This window comes from Phodopus roborovskii, unplaced genomic scaffold (genome assembly GCF_943737965.1).
Source record: "Phodopus roborovskii unplaced genomic scaffold, PHOROB, whole genome shotgun sequence".
NCBI classification, from domain to species: Eukaryota; Metazoa; Chordata; class Mammalia; order Rodentia; family Cricetidae; genus Phodopus; species Phodopus roborovskii.
In genome coordinates this window covers 23,202,912-23,228,834 of record NW_026125052.1, presented here as the reverse complement: position 1 = coordinate 23,228,834, position 25,923 = coordinate 23,202,912, and the positions used below count along the sequence as shown (strand labels likewise).

The 25,923-nt window shown below is 36.7% G+C and overlaps 1 protein-coding gene across 1 annotated transcript in view; it reads right to left on the bottom strand.

The window, feature by feature from the left end:
• The window catches only part of Cep112 (centrosomal protein 112), a 382,234-nt gene that overhangs the window by 234,198 nt on the left and 122,113 nt on the right, over window positions 1–25,923 (bottom strand). The window contains exon 19 of the mRNA XM_051182944.1: window positions 4,866–5,001. Coding sequence (XP_051038901.1) covers window positions 4,866–5,001 — 136 coding nt within the window. The remainder of the gene's footprint in view (window positions 1–4,865; window positions 5,002–25,923) is intronic.

The following is a 25,923-nucleotide window of genomic DNA, read 5'->3' as shown; positions in this document are numbered from 1 at the left end:
CTACTAAAAGAAATACCTGGCAGATACTGACACTAGCTAACCATAGAGGTCTGTAGGTCTGTACAGCAGGAAAGAATTGACATAACTGGGCAGAATCAGAATATAAGCAGGGACAAACAAGAAATCGCTCTCTTCTCTGCAGAATTGTAGCAGGCAAAGGAGATGCAGGGCAGGCATTCCCAGTAAGCCTAGACCACATGGAAATACTTAGATTGATAGAAATGAGTTAATATTTAAGACAGAACTAGCCAATAAGAAGCTTTAGCTATTGGCCAACAGTTTTATAACAACAAAAAATACCAAACAAACTGTCCTTTTTATTTAGACAAAAATGGGAAAATGTTTTAGAATATTTGTCTTCATTGTAAAGATGTGTCTTTGCCTAAGGCACCTTATGATTGATTAATAAAGAGCTCGTCTAATAGACGAGATTAAGTGAGACTTACAGAAGGAGAGAGAGGGGAGTCTGGGAGGAAGAGAGGCAGAGACATCAGTAAGATGCAGTGCGAGTTTGACGTAAGAGTGGAAGAGAGGTAAAAACTACATGGTGGACTGTAGATTAATAGAAGCAGGTTAATTTGAATTATAAGAGCTAGGTGGAAAGAAGCCCAAGCTAAAGGACAGGCATTCATAATTAATGTTAAGTCTCCATATCATTATTTTGGAGCTGATGGCCCACAAGAAAGACTAGCTACACACCTTTGGAACAAAGTCAACCAAGTTTTAATTTTTTTATATTGGGTGTGTGCATGATGGGAAGGGTATGTGTGAGGTCAGAGGATAACATTGTGGTAGTGTGCTCTCCCTCCACCTTGACATGGTTCCAGGAAGCACACTCAGCTCTTCATGCTTGATGGCTGAGCTATCTCACTGGCCTCTCTATGTAGCCTTGGCTGTCCTGGAACTTAATGTGTAGAGCAGGCTGGCCTTCAAGTCACCGATATCCATCTGCCTCTTCTTCCAGAGTGCTGAATTTAAAGGTATTGACCACCACACCCAGTTTCAAGTTTCAACATTACTTTAAGCTATGTTTCCCTGGTTTTAAGAATCTTCTGAGTTTCACATATTCGTGACTAAGAGTCTTACATGCTTTGGTTTTCTCACTATCAATCTCTTCTTTTACCCATGGCTATGCTCATGACCAAACTCAGGGTCTCAACCAAGGTAGCCAGTGTTGGACCAGAAAGCTATTTCTCCCAGTCCTATGAATCTATCTGTTAACCTTCACTAGTTTAATTTAATGACTTTATTTTAATTTATTAATGAGAGGAACATCTGTGTTTGTGTCTGTATTATGTGCACATATGGGGGTGTGTACAAGTAGTTGCACATGCAAATATAGACTAGATGATATCAGATATCTTCCTCAGTCACTTTCCGCCTAAATATTTTTATTTTATTATTTCCCATGTGGATGTTTTGCCTGCATTTATGTCTATAGATTATATGTAAACAGTGTCTCTGGAGGCCAGAAGAGGGTGTTAGATTCTTTGTAACTGGAATTAGAGCAGATTGTGATCTGCCACGTGGGAGCTAGAAATTGAACCCAGGTCCTTTTTAAAGAGCAGCCAATCCTCAGGCCCCACATCCACTTTACTTTTTGAGACAGGGTCTGTCAATGAACTCAGAGCTCACCAATTCAACTGGCCTGGTTGGCCAGCAATCTCCAAGCATTTGCTATCTCTGCCTTTCCCCATGCCTGGTTCCTTGTGCTAGAATTACAGAAGTATGTGACTCTCTATGTCTTTTACATGGTTGATAGGGTTCTAAATGCAGAGCCTCTTGTTTGTGTGGCAAGAAGTTTATGAACTGAATCATTTCCTAGCTTGTTCAAGTTCTTAAATTTGTATTTTACAACATATATAACTTCTTTTTGAGAAGTCAGTTCACTTCATATTCCTTTTTATAATTTAAAATCATTTAACATTTAAATTTATGTCTACTTTAATGAAATCTTTGCCTCGCCTTTACTATCCCTATGTGTGGGAAGCGTATGCTTCATGTCCAAATAAATGTGTTCATGTAATGTTTTTAAAGTAAAAGAAGTAAGGTGTGTGTGTGTGTGTGTGTGTGTGTGTGTGTGTGTGTGTTTGTGTGTGTGTGTGTTTCCTATTACTTTGAGAGAGAAAAACTCCCTGGTTATGGATTGAATTGAACTGTAATTTTTTTCCTCTCAAACTGTGAAGCACTACTCCATTATCTTTCTAGTTCCTTTACTAGTATCATAATGCCTGGAAAATTATAGCATACTTATTTTGTTCTGGAGGTTCAATGCTTTCTCCATGGTATTTCCAATTTTTATTGCAGTATTTAATTTTTTGTATGTGGTCCCTAGAAAGGTACTGTGCTCCTTAAACTTCCTGCATTCTATCATAGGTCATTTTCAGAGTTGTGTTTTTACACTGAATACTGAATGCAGAAATCTTTTGTAGGGTCTATAGAGAGTTCTCTGAAGTTCTGTTATTTGACTGTTTTTGTCTTCTTAATTGTCTGTCAAATTTGTGAGCCTTTTAGCATTACATCATCAGCTCTAAGTGCACTTAGTGACCCAAAGTTGACCAAAACACCTTTTCTCAAAAAGTTGTCAAACATGAATCTAAAATTCTTGGCAGTATATTTATATACTCTTGCCTAGAGATTTCCTTTTTGATATTTTCTCTATTCCTTTCATTTCAAGCCTATCAGAGAACTTCCTATAGCTCCATGAAGTATCTGGACCAGATACACATCCCAGGACCTGATGGAGCAGGCACTGAAATTCACATCCATAGACCATGGATAGAAAGTCTCTGCTTCCCATCACAAAGCCCCCCACCCCTGCCCAACCAAGCTTTTGCCAGGCAGCAAGTTAAAAAAAGAAAAGCAGAGCCCTCCAACAACATTCCTAGTGTGTGCATAATCCCAGAACTGAGAAAGCCACACCAAAATGAACAGTTTCAAACCCTAAAGCCTAGTGGCTTTGCTAAGGACCCTTTCCAACATTCATATGTGTTTGGTACACCTAAAGGAGACACCTGCAGCTAAAGTGACACATACTACAACATGCTGCTTCAGCAACTGAGCTGCCTGATTTTTATGTCAACTTGATATAAGCTAGAATCATTCAGTAAGAAGGAACCTCAGTTGAGAAAAATACCTCCATAAGACTGGGCTATAGGTAAGTCTGTGGGGCATTTTCTTAATTAGTGATTGATCCAGGAGGACCCAGCCCATTGTGGGTGGGCTACTTGTGGGCTGGTGATCCTTGGTGTTATAAGGGGTAGACTGAGCAAGCCATGAGGAGAAAGCCAGTAAGCAGCATCCTCCACAGCTTCTGCATCAGCTCCTGCATCCAGGTCTTGCCCTGTTTGAGTTCCTGCTTTCACTTCCTTCAGTGATGCGTTGTGATAAAGGTGTGTCCTCCCCAAGTTGCTTTTCATCATTGTGTTTCATCACAGCAACAGGAACTCTATTAATATAGTCTAAATATACTTACTACAAGGAGCTGATAATTAAAATGTACTCATCTTCATATGGTAAAATATGTTTACCAGTAAAATATACCAATTAAACATATGATACAAATATATATTAGATATAACAAATCAAATGAGAATAATAGATAAAAGCTTTTAGTACTTACATAATTTTTTTTTAAAAATTTCAAAAATTTTAAGTTTTCTTTTAAAATTTGAGACTTTCATTTGTATACAACAATCATGTATATACAAAAATTACATATTCTTTCAATAAAAGAATCAAAATATGCATATCAGTATACACTAAAATCCATATTATATGGGCATTATGTATACATAAAAATTTAAATGCCAAGTTTTTCTTATATAATGAAAAGCTATTGTATTTTATATATAAATCACAAATGGAGATTATACATGAAATATAAAATAAATTAAAATAATTTACATAAAATTAGTTTATTAGACCTAGAAAAAACAACATGAATAGACATGAATAAAAAAAATATATTGGGCCTGGTGGTGATGGTGCACACCTTTAATCCTAGCACTAAGGAGGCGGAGGCAGGCGGATCTCTGTGAATTGGAGGTCAGCCTGGTCTACAAAGCTACACAAGAGAAACCCTGTCTCAAAAAACCAAAAACAAAAAATTAAATTGGACATCACCTGTAATATTTTAGTCTGTACACACAGTGTTAACAATGTGGGTTCTTCATAATGCTTAGATGTTTGTAATAATTGCCTTGATTCCTTTGCAAAGGTCTAATTTTCTCACAAAAACTTAACCTTCAAGAGCTGGAAACAATTTATCTCCTCTTGAGTTGCCCAGTGGCAGAATGTGCTATGACTGATCAATAAAACAGCATTTATGGAACATTCAGAAGCACAGCCAACGTGTGGTGGCCTTTTCTGGCATTTTTGCCATTACCACACTTGATGAAGGGGCTTTTGAACATTTAAATGATCATTCTGGCTTCAAAGGTGAAACAAGGACTCAAATCCCTTTTCATTCTCAGTCTCTGGCCCAGCTTTATTCCTCCTTTTGACAAAGCGTTCTTTTTTCTTGAGATGCAGGGGTGAGGGGGTCTCACTATATAGTTCTGGATGGCCTGGAACCTGCCATGTGGATAGGCAGGCCTGGAACTCATAACTCTGCCCAATCCTTCTTTTTAATTACATATACTCATGTGAGCCTGTGTGTGGGTATCTACATGTGAGTTCAGTTCTTATGGAGACAGTCTGATTCCTAACAGGCTGTTGTGAGCCACCTGTGTGTGTGGTGGGACCAGAACTCGGGTCCTCTGAAAAGGCAGTGTGTGCTTTAACTGCTGAGACATTCTCTAGCCCTTGAGGACAAAGCTTTCAGAAGTGAGATGCTTCTGTAGATGAATGCATGCATGTCTTACCTGCTCTTTCATCTCAGCATAGACCTTCTCAGAGTTCACTTCCACTTGCCGCTTAAACTCCTCCAGGGCAGCATCTGCCTGCTGGGCCTGCGACCTCTGAACCTCAGTCACACGGCTGAGCTGCTCCTCCTTCTCCCTACAAAGTTCATAAAGCTCCAGAGTTACATGGGGAAGGATGAAGAAGTGGCTAGAGTGGGAAAGGGGAAATTCTGTAACTGTATCTTAATTTCAAAGTTTTAAAAAATTAAAATGAAAAGAACCAGGCTTCAATAAAAGAACAAAATTAGCCCTCTCTAAAACAAAATTCAGATTGTACTTTTTGATCCATATTCTATGAAACTTCTCTTTCAGAATATGACAATTGAGCAATCTGTATGGGGTGGGAGGTCATAAACATACAATATGTATTTTGATGATGACATAACTACATTCAAAGATTCCCCTAATAACAAACTATACAAAACTGTATCTCCACCAACTGGGGGGATAGACAAAATATGGTATATCTATACAATGGAATATTACTTAAGTAGGAACATTTTTTATATATAGCACAAAATGGAGACTATGTATACAAAATCTTTAAAATATTAAGGCAAATAAAGTCAGTCATGAAAAAAAATCACATATGATCCCATTTACATAAAAAGTTCAGAACTGAAAAGGCTATATTCAGAAAATGAATTTGTTGTTAGGAACTAAGGGAATGTGGACAGGAGATTGGTTACTTGATGGATATGTGGCTTCCTTTTGAGTCATGAGTATAATATGGAACTGCATAGTGGTAATAGTTACAAATTGATGTTGAGAATCTATCAGATTATTCTTTCTAAACAAGTGAGTGTAATGGCATGTGAATTCTAATGGCTGAAAGACACACACACACACACACACCATCCATTGCCCTGCAGATGGGTACAGAGCCCTAAAACTGCTGTACTAGTTCATCTGCCTGAATCTGACGGCCATCACATCTATTCATACATCACGCTGAACCTGTTCACTCAAGAGATCATTACAAAGCAACAGAACTCTCCACATGCTGATAGAAGGAAAGCATGAAGCCATTAATTTACTAATGCATTCAAGTTCTGACTAGGCCCTCCCTGCATATTAAGCGAAGTATTTGTATATATAATATTTCATTTATCTTCACAATAAGGCCATGCAAGAGCTACTGTCCTTTCTCTTACAGAACAGGAAACCTGGACTTGAACCAGTTCTAAGGTGACCCTTCTCGTGAGAGCTCAAGCCAGGACTCCATAGCCACAGTGGCTCCTAGCATGCCTGCAGGTGACCACCTCACTGTGCTGCTTTCCTGATGAATCTTCCTTCCCTACTGCGTAAATCCATATAAACACACAAAATTGCCTATTCCTACCAGTAACAATGATGGATGCCAGGAGCCAGAACAACTTAACTCATGCAAATCACTATGTGAATTTTATCACAATGGGAGGAAACACCCTTCCCAAACCATTATGCTACTGCCTTTTAAAAGGTGAGCAAATCCAGGTGATGGTGGCACATCACTTGGGAGGCAGAGGCAGATGAACCTCTTTGAGTTCACGAACAACCTGGCCTACAAGAGCTAGTTCCAGGACAGACTCCAAAACCATAGAGAGACATCCCTCTAAGATAGATCATTATAGGTTCTCTTATAAAAACATATATATCAGAACGTCAAACTATCTCCCTGATCTAACCTGGAAACCTTTGCCAAAGCATAAATGGCCAATACACCGATAGGAAAAATGGCAAGTAGCTTCCATTTAAATAGGGTTCCCCAGTCTCTTTAAAACCAGCAACTGTAGATGGGGGTTACTGTTCTTTCCAGACCCCATTACCACCCCACGCTGTGTTTGGGCACAGCACATCTATATCTAAGGAAACCTTTGCATATGGCTTAAATGAACTTACTATCAATCTACATTTCCATGTAAGGACCATCTGTGCCTATTTAGACTTTGGAAACCTTTCCTTCAGGTGTTCATTTTATTTAGTGTGTGTGTGTGTGTGTCTCTGTGTGTGTCTGTGTGTCTGTGTGTGTGTGTGTCTGTATGTTTGTGACCCACACACATGAGCACACATGCTGTTATACATGTGTGCAGGTGCACATGCTTACATGTATGTGGAAGCAGAGGACAGCCTCAGGTATATGCAGGTCAGGCTGGCTGGCCCCAGAGCCTGGGGAGCTTCATTGCTCTGTCTTCCTACTGGGATTACAAGTGTGAGCCTATATTTACTTGCCTGCATATATTTACTTGGACCCCGGTAATAATCACTGCAGTATACACCGTGACAAACCAATGTCTTCCAGTGGAATCCCTCTTCTTTTTTATAATGATAGCCAGCATTTGTATGCTGTGGGGTTTAAGGCTTCCCCATGGCATGTGATACCAAGAATGGGAACAAAGCCATTCTAATCAGGCTGCAGGCCAGATGCTGCTCATAGTCACTGCATTTTACAGCAATGGGGAACAGACTGCTGGAACTTTGGAAACCTTTCCTTCAGGTGTTCATTTTATTTAGTGTGTGTGTGTGTGTGTGTGTGTGTGTGTGTGTGTGTGTGTGTGTGTCTGTATGTGTGTGACCCACACACATGAGCACACATGCTGTTATACATGTGTGCAGGTGCACATGCTTACATGTATGTGGAAGCAGAGGACAGCCTCAGGTATATGCAGCAGGCATGCACTCTGTTTGAGCTGGTATTTCGCTAGTCTGAAATTCATCAAGCAGGTCAGGCTGGCTGGCCCCAGAGCCTGGGGAGCTTCATTGCTCTGTCTTCCTACTGGGATTACAAGTGTGAGCCACCACACTCAGTTTCTCTCCATGGGTTCTGGTGACTGACTCCTGTCCTCATGTCTGCACAATTAGCACTTTACCGACTGTGTCATCATCTCAGCCCCAATGTGTTCATATTTAACAGAAAGAAAACCATCGTTTTGTCTACTATTTTTCCAACACATTTTTAAACAAATATCTTTAGGTTAATATAGTTCTAAGTTGCAATGCCCCAAAATCGGTAATGATTTTTGCCATTCAACCTTAAAAACTCTTAAATTGACCATAACACATCATTATATAAAAGATCAAGCACTCTGATGGGTGCTGGAGCTTTAATTTAGTTTCATGCATCTACACTATAATAATCTGCCCAAGAATCAGAAAGTCTTAAGCTGTATGTGGAATTCTGTTATATATACTGAAAAAATTGACTGTTAAAATATTTGCATGTAGAAACTGCATACAGGAACATTGTAAAGTCATCGAACTGTATAGCCACCACATTCTAAACTTTGGAGACAATTGGATGTTCTCTAGTGGGATGGTCATGAGTGGCAGCAAGAGACTAGTTGTTTCTTCTGTTGGAAGTATGCTCCAGTTGGAAGCAGTTATGGCTGGTAACTGGTGAGCCCATTTCAGTGTTGGGTTAGGCAGGGCAAGGGCTATTGAGCCACTGCTTAGAGATTACAATGGTTAACCTATGTAAGTCTTTATGTGTTGATATACTCTTAAAAACATTTGAGAAATGTTTTAGGTAAAATTTACCAAAGACTTATCTATGTTTGATCAGTCTCTACATAGAAAACAAACAGTACTGGATAATATTTGAAAATGACAAATACTTAATCCTTAGGTTTAAAATTATATACCATTAATTTATCCAAGGGAAATCCATTAATAGTTTGGTAAAAAAATATGTAACCTAAAGCAGAATTATACATTTGGAAAATTATTTTATTATATGTGTAATAATTCACATGAGGTGTTTAAACATTATAAATTTAATAGGGCAAATCTCTTAACATCAGTTCAAAGTGCAACTAGGTTCAACATACAAAATCATGAACTTCAGCCATAATCAATATAGTCTATAGACCAGTTAAAATGGTGAAATAAATTCTGTACATAAAGAGTGTTCTCAATTCACAATTTCTATCTTGATTAGGAACTAGCATTTTAAAAAATATTAAATAGTATACACAAGGAACTAGAGAGATGGCTCAGTGGTTAACAGTGGGTAGTTCTTACAAAAGACCTGGGTTCAATCTCCAGAACAAGGTCAGATGGCTCAAGACTGCCTAAACTCCAGCTCCACAGAGATCCAACACATCTGGCCTCTGTGGGCATCTGCATTCACGTCCATATACCCCTACACACACACACACACACACACACACACACACACACACACACACACACACACACAAATTAAAAATTAAAAATAAGTTTTAAAACGTAGTAAGCATAGGGAGATGTCAGAAATCTGGCATCCACACAGGGTACTCTAATCACACAGTATAAAGCTAATTGTCAAAGAAGGTCTTAGGTCTTAGTGTAGATTGTCTTTATCTTAATTTAAATAAAAATGATCATTTTAATGAGCTCTATTAAACTTACACAAGGTGCTGAAACAGAAGTAACCCTTTAAACCTTTACAGTCAATGGTCTGGTCCTTGAGGTCATAAGAATGCTGTGTCTTTCAACTGTGACCCTTAATAATAGTACATCATACAAGGGGCAAAATAGAAAAAAAAGTGACTTTCAAGATTATTTTTCCAGTGAACTCATGCAGCTGACGATTAATGTATCACTCAAATTCCTTAAAGCTGATTGTATGAAGATAAAGAGGTGGAAAGAAAACTTGCTTTTTAGCTCTGATTTATTTATGAAATTTTCCTCATCTAAGAACATAAAGGATAAAGAAAAAAGAAGCTGCATTCTTACCCAGCCACAACTTAGCTCAGATTAAAGGATGCTCTGAAGTGCATGATTATTTCAAAAGGGCAATAAAATGCAGGGACTAACAGACTACAATTTGGTATTTCTTGAGCTTTATAAGCTAACATTTATATGTGCAGGCCAAGCCTAATTTGGATGTCTTCCTTTGGCACATTTCTGTGGCAGTACTTTTGATAACGATGGCTGTGGTCCAACACATATTTACAAGGCTTCACATTACAGTACACTTCATTTGCTGCCAGCTTGGCATCCCCACTGGAAACTCCAAGAAAAACAAAACAAAACAAAACAAAAAACTTCAAACAAGCCTGGAAAACAGCTCAAAGTCTCTATTCCTTTCCATCTGGGCTTGGAGCACAAGCTTTTCAACGGCAATATCACCTACCTACTTAAATTAATTAGACTGAGTCAGAAAAAAAATGCTATACCAGCCATACCATCTACTTAGCATGATTAAAAAAAAAAGCACTGCTTATCTTCTTCTTCATGAGACTTCAGTACACACTGGCCTCTGGTAATCCACCTAAATCATGGTGAATGCCACAAAAACTGCAACTCTTTAGGGGTCAGAAAGGAATGCCTAATAAAATGAACATTAGTATTCATTTTAGTATTGACAAGACACCAATACTGAAGTCCCCAGTTGACCTGTATAGTTAACACAGTCCATGTGTGCAAGGTCAGAGGCCTTGAACACAAGCTTCTAGAAAATGTTCAAGACAAGGAAATGGCTCATCCCTGAATCCCTCTCAAAGAGCAAGGCTTGACAACACCTTGACTTTAGCTCCCCATGTCTCATGGTGAACTGCTGACTTCCACAACAGCAGGGAATAACTTGAAACCAGTTTAACACTGGGATTTGTTACAGTCACAAGAGAAAAATAGTTCAACATTTGAAATTATCAGACACAATGTGGTGAAGGATATCAAAAGTATTTAATATAAAATTCCTAAAATGTCTTTAAAAATATTCTGGGGAACAAAAGACTTCAGTATAAGGAAAATTTAAAAGGTAAATCAGGCCAAAAAATATGAATAAAACCATTTTTTCTTTGAATATATAGTTTTGATTTTCAGGCTAAAAAACAACCTAAAAATGAATTCTTTCTCCAAAAGACACTATCTAAATAAAACATGAGCAAGTTTTCACACTGAAAGCCAAGGACTTCCAGAGGCTGTTAGTGAAGCCAAGCATTCCTTGACTAGGATGCATCTGCTCAAACTGTCTTCATCCTGATAGTGAAATCACTTCAGCTATGGATGAACCAAGACTTTTGGAGATCAAAATGCTCAAAAGAGCAGCCAACAACATAAGGGAATTCTAGAAAATTCTCTTCTGACATGAATGTAACAGTCCCAGAGACCCGGCTCCCAGACTGTAATATTAGGGAACATGATTGGTCGAAACATGCTAGTTATGAATAAGTTGGGGATTTCAGCTAGGATACTCATAAATGTTTTCAAGTCATTTGAATTTAAAATTAAGACTCAAAACAAATGGATTTCATGAATCTCCTGGTCTTCAGCTGTTATTTAGGAGTGAGATAGGGGTCCTGGTAACAAAGTCTGAGATCTACTCAATAACTATTACAAAAAAAAAAAAAAAAAAAGCAAAAACAAAACAAACAAGAAAAAAACAAACAAGCAGTAGACAAGTAGAAGAAATCGTTTCCTTCTTGGAGAAACAGCAGTCAGACTAAGGAAAAGGTAAAAGAGCACAGAATAAAATCAAATGGCACAGAATCACAAATGCTACAGGAATATAAATGACACAAAGAGGCAGTGGGTGTCTGTCTCCATGAAATTAATCTCTGGAAGGGAAGAGCTGGCTCAGTCAGTACCTTGCTTGCGGCACAAGCATGAGGTCCTGAGTTTGGAGCTCTAGTCCCATATGAAAAGCCAGGTGCAGTGATGTGCACCTTTAACCCCAGAACTAGGGAGTAGGAGGGGCAGAAACAGGAAAAGCCTTGGAGCTCACAAGTAGTCCAACCAATCAGTGGGCTTCATGCTCACAAAGAGAACCTGTCTCAAAAAATAAGATGTAAAGTCACAGAGGAAGACACAGTCACATCTGGCCTCCACACACACATGCATTTATGGACCCACATGTATCCATGTACACACATACACACACACAACCACATGCACACCAAAAAAAAAGCTAATTTTAGAAGATCAGACATGTGTGTAGCAGAAAATAAAACTACAAAAATAAAGGCTTATATTGTTCAAAGTTTGTGTAATATTTTTATGCATATATGGGCATACAAATAAAGCCAATGCACTCTTATTTTGAAGATCAAAAATCAATTAATATTTTCATAGTACAATTTTAAAAATCTTGATAGATGACCTTTAAGAGTAAAATAAGGCTTATATACAATGAAGAAACACTTCTTTAAATTTTTAATCCTTAAACTTCAAAACAAACCCCAAATCTAATGTTGTTTCTTTTTCTGTTTCCTATATATAAGAAGCTACTGACTAAACTTTCATGGAGATGACACACCATCCTTATACAGCTTCCCTGCACATCCACTGATACAATTAATTTTAGAGACATATTATGTTCCTGTAAAATGGTCAAGGCTAAACCTTTTAGAGCAAGCACAGAGCCATTTCTTGTTACCAGGGAAGAAGAAAGACACTGTGAAGTCACTCAGAATGACAAGCAACCCAAAGTCAGATCAAAGCAATGAAGAAAAAAGGCTGAAATGTAAAGCTGAAATATTTATTCCCTTCAAAAACATCATCCATGCCTTGTCCCTGGGCACTTGAATATTTCAAAGTAACTGGAAAATATTCTCACTTATGTTCATCACTATGCATAAACAGATCAAATTTTAAGTAGGCATATTTCCTCCTTATTTATCAAATACAAATCCAATATTTATCATGTGGAAGTTTCCACCTATTAAGGATAATTTCTAAATAATGTAAAATTATTTCAAAGTAACAATAGATATTTTCTAGTACTTTCAATAAATGGTATTCCCACAACCTGTGACACACTGATAGTTGTAACCAAATGGTGAATACTTAGAGACACCCTACTATGACCACTGAAGTTTAGGGCAGTCCACATATTGCTTCATTTAATTTCAATAGCTACAAAAACTTGTCATTTTAACACATAAATAAATGGAAGTTTACTTTTTCCAATGTTACATAGTACATGACAGAATGACAAGTTCAACCAGTGGTTCTCAGTCTTCCTAATGCTGTGACCCTTTAATACAATCCCGTGTATTGTGGTGGCTCCCAAGTATATTATTATTTGTATAGCTATTTCATAACTGTAACTTTGCTACTGTTATGAATCATAATGTAAATATCTGTGTTTTTCAATGGTCTTATATGGCCCCTGTGAAAGGGTCATTTGACCCCAGAGGAGGTAAACAAAGCTGACTACAAAGTCCAAGATGGCTTTGACATCTTATTTGTTTAAATACATGTGTAGGTGAGTAACTGTTTACTAAACTGCTGTCTTATAATTAATTTTAACCAAGACAATTTATCCTCATATACCTGCATATTAAATCACTTTCAGAGCCTCTGAAGTCTACAATGTTCTTCAAGCATTTACTTAGTACATATTAAATGCCAGTCATATGTTCAATAAACAAAAATGCTCAAGATATTTTTTTCACACTTTGCCTGGGGGAGGGGAAACAGACCTTATACTGTTTTCAGTGATATAAAAGCTGCGCAGTGATATTAATGCGACACTTCAACGGGAAACAAAGGAATTCAGAGTTAAAGAAATCAGTCAGTCAGTAAAGTGCTTGCCACACAAGCATGAAACCTGTTTTGATCTTACATGCCTATGTAAAAAGCTGGGCATTGCAGTGCATAACTGTAATTCCAGCACTAGGAAGGCAGAGACAAGTGTATCCCTCACTCACCAGTCCAAATCAGTGACTTCCAGGTTCAGTGAGAGACTGTCTCAAAAACTAAAGTGAACAGCAGTAGAGGAAGACACCTGCACCCTTCACATGCACGTGAACTCATACACAAACATGTGCATACACATACATATGGCACACAAATACAAAAAAGTAACTCATTATACCTAATACGCATATATATGTTCACAAGTGTGTGAGCTATACAGGTGTAACAGTAAATGAAAATACACAAAAAAATTAAAAAGCTTCCTAAAATATTTTTCATTCTCTTAAGATGACTGGGAATATGCATAATACATGTGAATATTTTATGAATAAAGCATTTCAAAACTGTATGTACTTATAAAATGTATATATATTTATAGAATACAAATTATACTTGGTATTTCTAGGAAACAACAACAACAAAAAAACCCACCTTATTTTCCCCAACATCTACTTTTGATGAAGTAAACATTTACGATGAAACTCACTTCAAAAGCAAGATGTAAATGTCAGGGAAAGATATTTCTAAAGATTAAATTTGTACTTTCACACATACACATACACACACACACACACACACACACACACACACACACACCACACACACAGTCCCAGTAGTTAACCTGTTAACATACCGAATACTCACCAAATAACAGGCACATTACTAAATTAGGAATCCCTGAACTAGTCACATCTAGTTACTAGCTTTCAGGTGAAAAGTGCACTCAATTAATTATAATAATAATAGCCATTAACTGAAAAAGGATAAACCTGTTACTACGGGCTCAATAAATATGTACATCGATTATAATTATTTAACTAAATTAAAATTAATGAATACAAATATAAATGAGAAACTTCATAGAGCTATCCCACAAGAAGTTGGTAATAAAGTTAAGTAAAGGATAATGAAGATTGAGGAAAAGAAAAATGTTGGCATACTACCGTCTGGGGCAATAAGCTGAACAACTGTGGAGGGGAAAGACAGGCTAACTCAAGGAAGGAACAGTACCTATGCTTGGTGAAGTGTAGAGAACAGAGAGCAAGACCTGTGGTGACACCAGTGCCATCTGAAATTCTAGAAAGGAATGAGCATGCAGTGAAAAGCGCTATAGGTAGATTAAAGGCAGATTTCATACAATGAAAAACCTGTGGTGATGGATGTAGCAGTGGAAGCAAAACTAAGGGACAGGAAAAAAAAAAGATACAGAACTCATGAAAATTATCATCAACCTAATGTCTACACATAGAGTAACGAGAGAAAGAAAAGAGATAAGGACATACATATTTGAAGAAATAACAGCAAAACACTTTCTTAACTTAGCAAAATTTATGAATCTACAAATTTAAGAACTATAAATATAGGCAAGAGCCAGAAAAGTACAGTAAGGTACATGATAATCAAACTCCCCAAAAGCAGTAATAAAAAAGGTTAAATAATAACTGGAAGAAGGGGGTATCACACTTTCCATAGCAAGCAATGAATGAAAGGAGAAGACACGTAAGCAATACCTTTAAAATGCTTTTTTAAAAAGCACAGCATTAGAATTCCATTAATGACAAAACCATCTTTCAAAATCACAGGTAAAAGCAAAACCTTTCAAGAAAGAGGATTAAAGACTATCGTCAGGAGACCCACACTCCTGGAAGCAAAACGGGAAATCTTCCTGGGTGGAAGGCAACAATACAGACAGAAATATAAGAATATCATCAAGATTTGTAATTACATGGGCCAGATTTGAGATTCATTTATATAATTATGTGTCTTTAAAAATAATTCACTTTAAATAAAAGTAAAGCAAGGTAATGATAGCTTTATAATATGTAAAAGTAAAACATATAACAAGAATAATTCATAGTATAGAAAAAAAGAAGGTAATAATCCATCACAGGATGCTTATATATATATGTATATATATATACACTGCTCCAATATCACTGAGTGTTACTGTGACAACTTTAAAATATTTAAGCCAAGCCATGAATTAAGATTTAAAATAGCAAAACAACTAAAAGAGAAGATAAAAAGTAGTAACTTTAATTAATTAAAAAGTAAATATGTTTTACTTTTTCTTTAATAAACTAACTGTGGTATATATTCTATAACTGTCACAATAATTACTTCATTTTAAAATAATTTTTAATGGAATAAATGAAAGTTTATTCTATTATCCTACCCTGTTAAAATTTTCTCAAATTCCTACTAATAAAAATTGAATTAGTGAATATAGGTCATAATCAATCTACTAAAGGAAAAAAATAAAAAATGTAGAACAAGGCAGATAGAATAAATATAAATACCCACATTTAAAATTATTACTGTTACTAGATATAAATGGTGTAAATATTCTAAGTAAAAGGCAATGGCTGTTCAAAATGATTTAAAAAAGCATTAACCAACTTTATGTGATGCCTAGGCAGAAAGATTCCAATATGTTAAAAGTAAAAATATTATTAAAAATATCAACATTAAGGACAAGGAGTAGCTATGTTAATATTATAAAAATATTTCAGTACAAGGAGTATCATCAAAATAAAGGTCATTTCATAATACTTAAGGAGCTGAGTTTATCAATAGGAAAAATGTTTAAAACACAAGAATCACAAAACTTATAGAACTACAGAGACAAGCACATGTGTAATTAGAACTGGCAATTAAATATCCTTCACTATTAATAATTCACAGTAAAATAAGACAGAGAACAAACAGAAATTGAACAAATAACCAGAAAACCTGACCTTAATGAAATTCACAACACAACAGAATAAATAACCAATTCAAGAATACATAGAACATTAATCAAGATAAACTGCATTCTGGGAAATAAAACAAGTCTTGGTAAATTTATGAGGATTCCAGTCAAGATTAATTTGGGCAGTATTTACAAACATGGTAGATTTATAAAATGTGAAGAAGAAAGATGTTTATCTCTGGGGCAAAAGGAAAGATATAGTCTAATGATATTCTTTCTCATTTTAAAAAAGACTAATTATATAACATTAACATTAGTTATATGCAAACACGTGTACTGAATGTTTGCAATTCACCCGCATTCCATAAACTGCTCACACAATAAGCACTTTGGCTCTTTCAACAAGAAAAGAATCCTGCCTGTCTTTTCCCAACTGAAAAAAAAATGAGGTGTGTTCAGCTCCTTTCCTCTCTATTGGGGACTGGCCTGTCATCAGAATGCACCTCTGTTTACCTCATACAGTTCCTTAGGAAAAGCTCTCAATGTGGGCTGCTGAGTATACCTAACTTCATGTGGAAATGTTTTCTGACTTTCTGTTTTCCCAAATTAGTTCAAAATTTAACAGGAAAAGATGTGATCTATGTTAGCCTGTAATGTTTTCCAAATCAAAAATGTTATAAAATTTTCAGATTTTTCGTAAGTTTGAAGAGTTTGCTACTGCTGAAAAACAAAAATATCAACAATATTCCTAATAAAGTGGCAATCACATTAATTTTATTCATAAAAATCTTCCTTCAAATTCCTAAGGAGTCTACAGTATAGAATTAAACCATTCCCATACTAATTCAGACTTTGTTAGTAATAATGTGTGGTAATTTGATAAGAAAGGATATTAAAGTTTACTCTCATTCATTCAAAAAAAACTCTCTTAAAAAGTAATGCATGTGACAATTATAGTATATAGTCTATAGTAATCTATTTTTAACTTCACTTTCAACTAAATAAATCCCCCAAATTCACAATACCTGAGTAAAATGTGTGTTAGGCACTTTATTGCAAGGCTCAGGAAAGGATCTCTTGAGACCCTGATTTACAGATGCATTTCTTGTAGGCTCTCTGCTTCCCTCTGTATTTGTCCAGTTCCCTCTCATCAATATAACTACTGTAAACTTCAGTTTGAATAGAGTCTATATTGGCTATTGACTAATGGATCTTCATCATGGTAAATGGGAAAGTTAGGTCTTCATTGCCAATGTGATAAGATTTATAATCTCCAAGGAGAAACATCTGTAAGGCTCTTCTGTGATAGGTTCAACTATGAAGGGAAGACCCAACTTGAATCTGGCTGCGCCTCCAGCTAAATGAAATTGAAAAAGGAGAATGCAGAACACTCGGATTCCCCTCTGTCTTCTACTTGTTCTATCCTAATGTCAGCAAGCGGCCTCAGGTTTGTGCCCACTGATGGACTATGATAGGCAACAACTCTATCAAAATACTACTCTATCCAAAATAAAACCCTACTCGTTACACATCTGTCTCTCTTAAGTTCTTCCTATCGCTTCTGCCACAAGAACAAGAATAGCTAATACAGTAACTTTTCATTTGTTTGCTTTAGTCTACCAGTTTTTTATTCCAAATGTCCATTGTCAGAGAGGAGGGATAATGTACACAACACAGCGGTTAACATTAGAGACTTCTGAGTCAAACCCATCTGAAGCTGTAAACCCTAGCACCTTTATCAACTGTAGAACACAAACTCTTTGCACCTCAGAGAAAAACAAGCTGGCCATCTTTGATCAGGAAACCAATCTAGGCCCAATAAAGAGACCAGAGAAAAGGTGGTTTTCTCCTGTCGGAGAGTATGCAGTGGGCAGCTTACTGGGGTACAACAGCATTATTTGGAGTTCATGGACATATTTATGAACAATCTTGATCAACTCATTTAAAAAGCACAAAAGCAACGCTACTTTGATGAGCCCAGAGTGATAACTCAGACCTAGAACCCCAGTACTCGGGAGCAAGGACAGAAGGGTCATTTGCAACATGAGTCAGCCTGAGCTACATAACAGGTTCCAAACCAGCCAAGGCTACACAGGGAAACCCTGTCTCCAACAACAACAGACAAACAAAAACTTGACACTGGCAACAGAGAAGGTGAACGTATGTTCTTTCCAGACACGAGCACTGATTTCTACTCAGCAGTGGGTTAGTTATGGGACACTGGTCAAGTTGCTTCAGTTCTGAACTTCCATCTCTCCCAGCAGAGAATACATGTGGACCACACTGGGGTCTTTTGAAAAGGAGCTAAGAAACTGGGCATTGTAACGAGTGTTCACTGTAAACGCTAAATGAAGTAAGGTTTCACATGATTAGTAGATCTCACACCCCCATCAAGTTTAATTCACCACACTTCACGGTAAAAGTAGAATTGTAATTGTAATAAAACTCAAGAAGCTAAATGCATAAGCTGCTTCAAAATGAGTTTGCTCAATTCCAAATGAAGCAGCCAATGAGCCTAAGAGAAATCTCATGTTACACATTAAACTTATAGTGTGAAAATAGTGTCGCAAATGTGTCTGTCAGTAAGTCCCCTGGCCATCACACTTCATGACACACATTTAAAGCAATGTGTGCTCATGAGAAGAAACATCGTATTATATGATGACATTTCTACAAAGAACCACTTAACAGAAAAGACATTTCTTTCTCTGCTTGACGCAAGGTGGCCACATGTTGCTCCATTCTGCAAGCTTCACACCGTGCTTCTCAGAGGGAGGGTGAAACCAGCATGTTCACTGGAGTTAAGGGATGTTTACAATAAACTGTGCTCTTTGACCGCTCTGCATCTAAACTGGTTTCAGATGCTCCAGCAGAGTGGAGAAGAGAGAACAGCTGGGTCCCACTCTACCACCACACCGACAGCTAAGAAAGCTATTTGTAGGAAGAAAATGACATTCAGACTTTGGGAACTTACTAAATTATATGGATAAGTTTGCTCAAGATAATACAAATGATACATCACCACAAAATTGAATAACTGTAATCCACCTATGAGTACATTTTCATTTATGCCTTCTAGTAATTTAGGTTTAATGTCAAACTTAAAATGTACTTATTTCTAGTTGCAAGAAAAGCACACTATGTTAGTCACAACAAATTACTTAGAAATTATTAAAGTAAAGCCTATTTAATATATAATAAATATATATTTACAACAGAGCCACAACATGCAAAATAAATGAGTCCCCAGTATAGACATGCTAAAACTTTCAGGAAGGACTCGAGTGTTCTTGACTAAACATGGTGCCTCTCCTTGGTAATCATTTCAAACACTACACCATCTAGAAGGACACGATTAGTCATAATGGCGTGAGCTAAGGAACAATTAGCTTCCCAAGTGAATAACGTGAAATGTTTCTAATTATAATCACATAGCACCCCTTTAAAAAGAAAAGGCAAAATCAAAGAATCAAACATCAAAAGGCCATTAGGTCTCAATATAGACCATTTCCAGACCTAGTTTACTGCACATAAAACCTCCTTTGGGGTGTTTTCATTTTTCACTAAGAACAGGGATATATGGTTCAAATTACTGAAGTTTCTTCAAAGTTCCTTGACATTTGTGTATTCTACAATTAAAATGAATAAATTTTATATCAAGTAGTAAAAATTAGAGGATTAAAATTTAACAGTTACCAGTTATAAAGAACTCTCATTAACTTTCATGACACCAAACTTTAAGGATTATAATTTAGGAAAACACAAAGGAAATTCAATGAAGAAATAAAAGCATGTTTTTCAATGACATAAGTACTTTTAACATTTTTTCCTGTTGTTTACAATGATCTGAAAAAAAGCTTTGTCCCAGGCCTTCATGTATGTTTATTATACTCCTGACCTCTTGTTTGGACGTTGACATGTCATCAGATTCACGTTCCTGAAACATTAGTTCCTTCTGCTGAGTCAGCTCTCTCCTCTACTAGCTCATGTCTAGTCCTTCAAATCTTAACTTACTACCCAAATTACTAAGGAAAGTTGGTCTTTCTCCAGCGGTCCCTTGGTTCATCTACTACTCTGCTAGCCCTCTGGGGAATCAGGACCACCAGTTCTGTGTGCTTAGGTTTCTGCTAGGCTCATCTTTTGGGTTTCCAAAATCCACCATGCGCTCACCATATCTATGCAAGAGTGTTTTACAACTTCTCTGTGAATTATACTATGCATAAAATAAACTGTGACAGGCATGCGGCTCAGTGGTAAAGTGCTCACCTAGCACATATGAGGACCTAGGCTCAATCCTCAAAATTGGGGGAAAATTAAATAAGAAAGCTATTTGGCATATAAACTATTGTGCTCAAAATGTAACCTGTGGGCATTATTAAAGAGAAGTCCACTATTAGAATTAATACCAAACCAACAGATATTTTCTGAAATTTATTAGCAACAAAATTTATTTTCTGAATTTCCATGAAGAAACCAAAGCATCTGATAGCTAACAACCAACCAACCAACATACATACATACATACATACATATGTACCTACACAGTTACTATCACTGGGGATATAGTCTCAGAATCAGATGTGTTACATACTTTGGTCTCTCCCAGTGTGACACAAACCACAGATATAGAAGCATTATTTTTTATCATGGCTGATGGCTACCATCTCATCTAAATTGAATTTGTAAAGATTTGGTTTCTTATTACCATCATTAATACTATTTTCTAATTTCCAAAAACACAATATGCCAATATTGACACTACAATGCAGCCAACAGGTATATAAAATTGAATAATTGCAATCTACCTATAAAGGTAAACTCTTGCTAGCGCCTTCTGGTAATTTAGGCTTAAAATATACTTAATTATGATTGCAAGAAAAGAAAATTATAACCCCCCACAAATACCTAGAAATTCTTAAAGTATATTCTGTTAATATGTAGGAAATAAATATTCATATTAATAATGGAACTGGAATGTGACTGCTCCAGTATTAATCCAGGAATCTGACAATTCTACTGTAACTCTTAAAGCACAAGGTGGTAATGGTTTAGTTTGGTTTCCTGATTTTATTATGACAGTTATACATGGATAGATATCAATACACTGGGCCAGAATGCTTTCATCACTGAATAGCAGAAAATTCTGTTCATTTGACATGACATAAAATAATGAAGGAAAGCTGGGCAGTGGGGGCACACACTTTTAATCCCAGCACTTCAGAGGCAGAGGCAGGTGGATCTCCGGGTTTGAGGTGAGCCTGGTCTACACAGTGGTTTCCAGAGCAATGGTTCTTCCTTTGTGATCTTCATTCTGAACTATGTAGTCAGCTCTCCATGTGTCCCTGAGAGGTGACAGCTCAATACTCACAGAACTTGTTTCAAAATGTCCAAAAACCATTATTTAAAAAAAAATCTAATATTATGATGACGTCAGTTAATTCAGAATGGGGAAAACACGGCACAGGCCAAACTAAATGTATGTGCAGAATATTAACTTCAGGCGAAGAAGTTTTTATATCTGCTAAAAAGTGTGAATGAACGAGCAACTCTTAATGTGGATGAGAAACTAAAACTACAGAGACAGCAAAGGAAAAGCAGCACACAGAAACAACACAGGACAGGCTCGGCCCCACAAGGAGAGGCTCTGCACAATGTGGATTTCAAAACGGACAACGTAAATCAAATGTTCTACTAAGTGCAATTAACTAATTAAAGCCAACAGGCCAAGGTTAACACACACACTTAAGACTCGCCAATGGCATTAAAGGATCGTTATTAAGCCATTGTCTCCTAGAGTGTCTAAGAAAACAATCTAGAAAAAGATGATGATGAACACGCAGAGAATACTGGGTGGAAAGGCGAAAACTAGAAGAACAGTTTGAATCATAAAAGCCAAGAAGAGCAATGTCATAACAAAAAAAGGCAAAAACAAAACAAAACAAAAACCCACATTGGAAGTCTCTGGAAACCTGGAAGGGAAGTTTTGGTGACATGAAGAAAGAAGACAGACTAGATGGGGCTGGAGAGTGGAAGATGAGGTGGGAGGGGGGAGCTAGGGTGTAGAAGATACATGTGCAGAAAGGGTTTCTAAGATGGAGATTTATGCATATGTAAATATTAAGAAGGTGAATATGGTTGACAGAATCACAAAGCATCTTAAATTACAATTCAAAATAGAGAAAGATGTAATATAACAGGAAGTGATTAACAGGTGGAAAGCCTGGTGCATAAAAACTTCAATTAAGAAAATACAGAAGCAGGGGGTTTAAGAGATGAACCTTAGTGAAATCAGAAACAATATTTTGGCATGGCTCCAAGAGAATGGAAACGGAACCAATTTCATGTGTAATTAGAGACAGAGATCAGAGAAGTGGAGGAGGACCAACTACTGCTCTAATAGTAATGACAACGGTCTCACCACACACCATACACTCTGTGAGCAAATAATGCTAAGAACAATTTTTTAAAGAGATAAAAGCTCAGAAGGAATTGTCTGCAGTCTATTATATTAATAAAGCATATCTCCAATGGTGTGAAAAATCAAAGAGCCCTCATGGCAACAGAGAATATGATGATTTTCCTGGAGTTAAAAAGAAGTCATTTGGGAGCTGGTGAGTCAGCCTTTGATTCACTTATTAATTTTGCAGAAAGCTAACCGTGCTGCACTGCTCAGGAGGTCACCCGGCTCCACACGCTTCCCGATATCCTCTTGAAAAAGAAGCAAAAGACCACAAAGCAAGCTGAGATCAAGGACTTCTTTATTTTAAGAAATCAAGTTTCAAAGTCATGAAGAGGTCAGCATGCATCTAGATGTTAGTGCCACAAACTAATCTATAATTGAATCTACACTGAGCCCCAATAATTGATTCCAAAAGTGATGGTGCTGCCTTAACATGACTTAACTATGCAATTATAAAGAGCACAGGAGTACACATATCACATTTCAAAAATCTAGCAAAAAACTGGACAGAGACAACTTCTAGCTGCATAGAAAAAAAAATGGCATCTGCTTAGCATCTCACAAATCATCTCCCCAAGTGAGCACTAAAACCTAGGAGGAGAAATAACAGGAAATATTCCAATTACAGTAAACTGAATCATACAGGCAAGCCGATGAAAACTTGTAGTTAATGAGCATCCAGTAAATGCAGAGACTGGAAACAGACTGAGAAAGATGCCCAGGTGCACTGTCAAACCTGAAAGCAGAGGGAATTTGTTTCAGAAATTAGAACTGGAGCTAAAAAGATACCTCCTATCTCTCAAGTAAAAGTTCCGGAATCTAAAACTATCAAAACATTTAGGAGCTAGGATTCTACTGTGGGCTAGAGTGAAGAGTAAGTGAAGCTGATGTACTACAATCTGGGGTGCTGCAACCTTCACAACTAAATGAATAAAGATGGATAGAAAACCAGGTAAGAATGTGAGCTGAAGATACACTGAGAACTATAAATTCACATTCATTCAGAAAAATCAGAGACTCAGACTATAGGTTAATACATGGTTCATCATTAGTAAAACAGGATCTATAAGTGATATTCCTAGAAATGTAGAATCTCCTGGCAACTGATGAATGTTTTGTGTTGTTGTTTTGTGGTTAAAATGGGAAACTTTATATTATGTATATTTCACAACTTAAAGGAAAAGGTACAAATACATACCATAGCATAGATAAAATGTAAATAACATTATCTAAATTTTGTCATACACAAAAGACTCATGTGAATCTATCTGTTCACAGGAAAATTTCAAAATCTCACTGCACATACCTATGCATATTTAAAAAAAAACACTGAACTTTAGTTTAAATTTTTTATGACACATGAGTTATTCTTCAGGACAACTGTTAGGACCATATTGATTTGACCCCTAAGAAGTGGTATTGCATAAATTATAGACCCACATTCCAATGACATGCTGTGAAAGAACAGAGTTCATAAACGATTGAATCAGGATGGTTGGTAGGAAGATGAGGAAAGTCGGTGCCTAATCGCATGGTTCTCTAGTCACAGGGCAAGAGTAAAGGCAGGACTGAAAAACAGGAATGAAGCTGACCAAAGATCTTTACACTGGCTCCCTCCATCACTGAGCCACTTATGCAGAACAAGTTCATTCCTGATGAATGTTTTCTATCTAGTTGTTATCTTTACAAAAACAAGGACATTGAACAAGTCCACATGAAGCATAGGCAAGAAAATGCACACCCAGAATCAGGCGAAGTCTACCTTATACAAGATGCATTGATGAAGAAGAAAAGTGAAAGAGGAAGTTACAGCAGAACCCAGGAACAATACACTCAAGGAAAATCCACCTTCAAAACTACCTAGCAGGACATCCAGAAGGAAACAGCATCAAGTGTGAGGCGCCTGAATTAAAGAAGAGTCTGCATGAACAAGGCAATTAACTGACACAACAGTAAGAACCCAGTAAGTTTTCAACAGGGTGGGATTAGCTGGTGAAAGGAGGATTCAAAAAGAACAAAAAAAAAAAAAAAAAAAAAAAAAAAGAACAAAATAAAAACTCATAACGAAAGCAGCAAGGGCTAAAATGTGAGTCAGTGATGTCATAAACTCCCTTCACATATGTTCAGAGGAAAAGATAGAAACAAGGACATGGAGAAAAAACTTAATATTAATAGGAGCAAATTGAATATTTAAAAACACCATTAAAAAGGGTAGAAAATAAATGTTTAAAATAAATTTACTCAGATGAATAATTTTATGAGAAAATTAGATTTTGGTCTTAATTGTATCCTAGAATAACGAAAATAAGGTAATAGCTACCATAAATACCACAATGATGACAAATCCTTACAAAGAGAAAGACAAAAGACCCTAATATCTCACAAGAAACAAATTAGCCCCCAGTGAACACAGAGTGGCACCTTGCACCATGTAAAAGTTAACTCAGCATAGCAATTAGATCCAAGTATGAGAGTTAAACTGTGTGATTGCTAAAAGAAAACATAGGAAAACACTTTTATGAGTAGAGTTGATATAAAAAAATGTTTCTTAGCTATGGCAGCAGAACATACACTTTGTAGAGGGGGGAAAAGAAAGGAAGGAAGGAAGGAAGGAAGGAGAGAAGGAAGGAAGGAAGAAAACAACTGGATTGCATCAAATTCAAGAGCCTGTGTTCTTGAAAGGCACTGTCAAAGTTCAGTAGGTAAAGGTGCCTGATAACCCGAGTTCCATCTTCTGAAGCCACACATAGAAAGAGACAGCTGATTGGAGCATATGCATGCCAGGGCACATTTTCTCCTACCTCAATAAATAGATGTAAATATATTTGTATGTGTACAAATTAGGAATAAATAAATAAAAACTCCCTAACTGGAAAAAAAATATTTTCAAATGTTTAATAAACAAATTCTATTTAGAATATATTTGGAAAATCCTTAAAACTCGTGAATACAAAATTAACTCAGTAAAATAAAGATGCTGAATAGAGATTCTAGAATGCCACTGAGGGGTCTGGGCCAACTGAGAAGATGTGAATGTATCATAATATGGGACTTGGAATGGGGACTCCATGAGATTACCAAAGAAGGCAATGTATGTAAATGGCAGTAAGTTCACCAAAGACTAAATTGGAAACTAAAATATAGTATTCCCCTAAAAAGAGCTGTGCAAGAGAAACTGAAGCAAAGGGGTAGATGAACCAAAAGATGCTCCTGCTAGTCCACAAGCAGAAAAGACCATGCTTCAGTGGGAAGACACAAAGCTC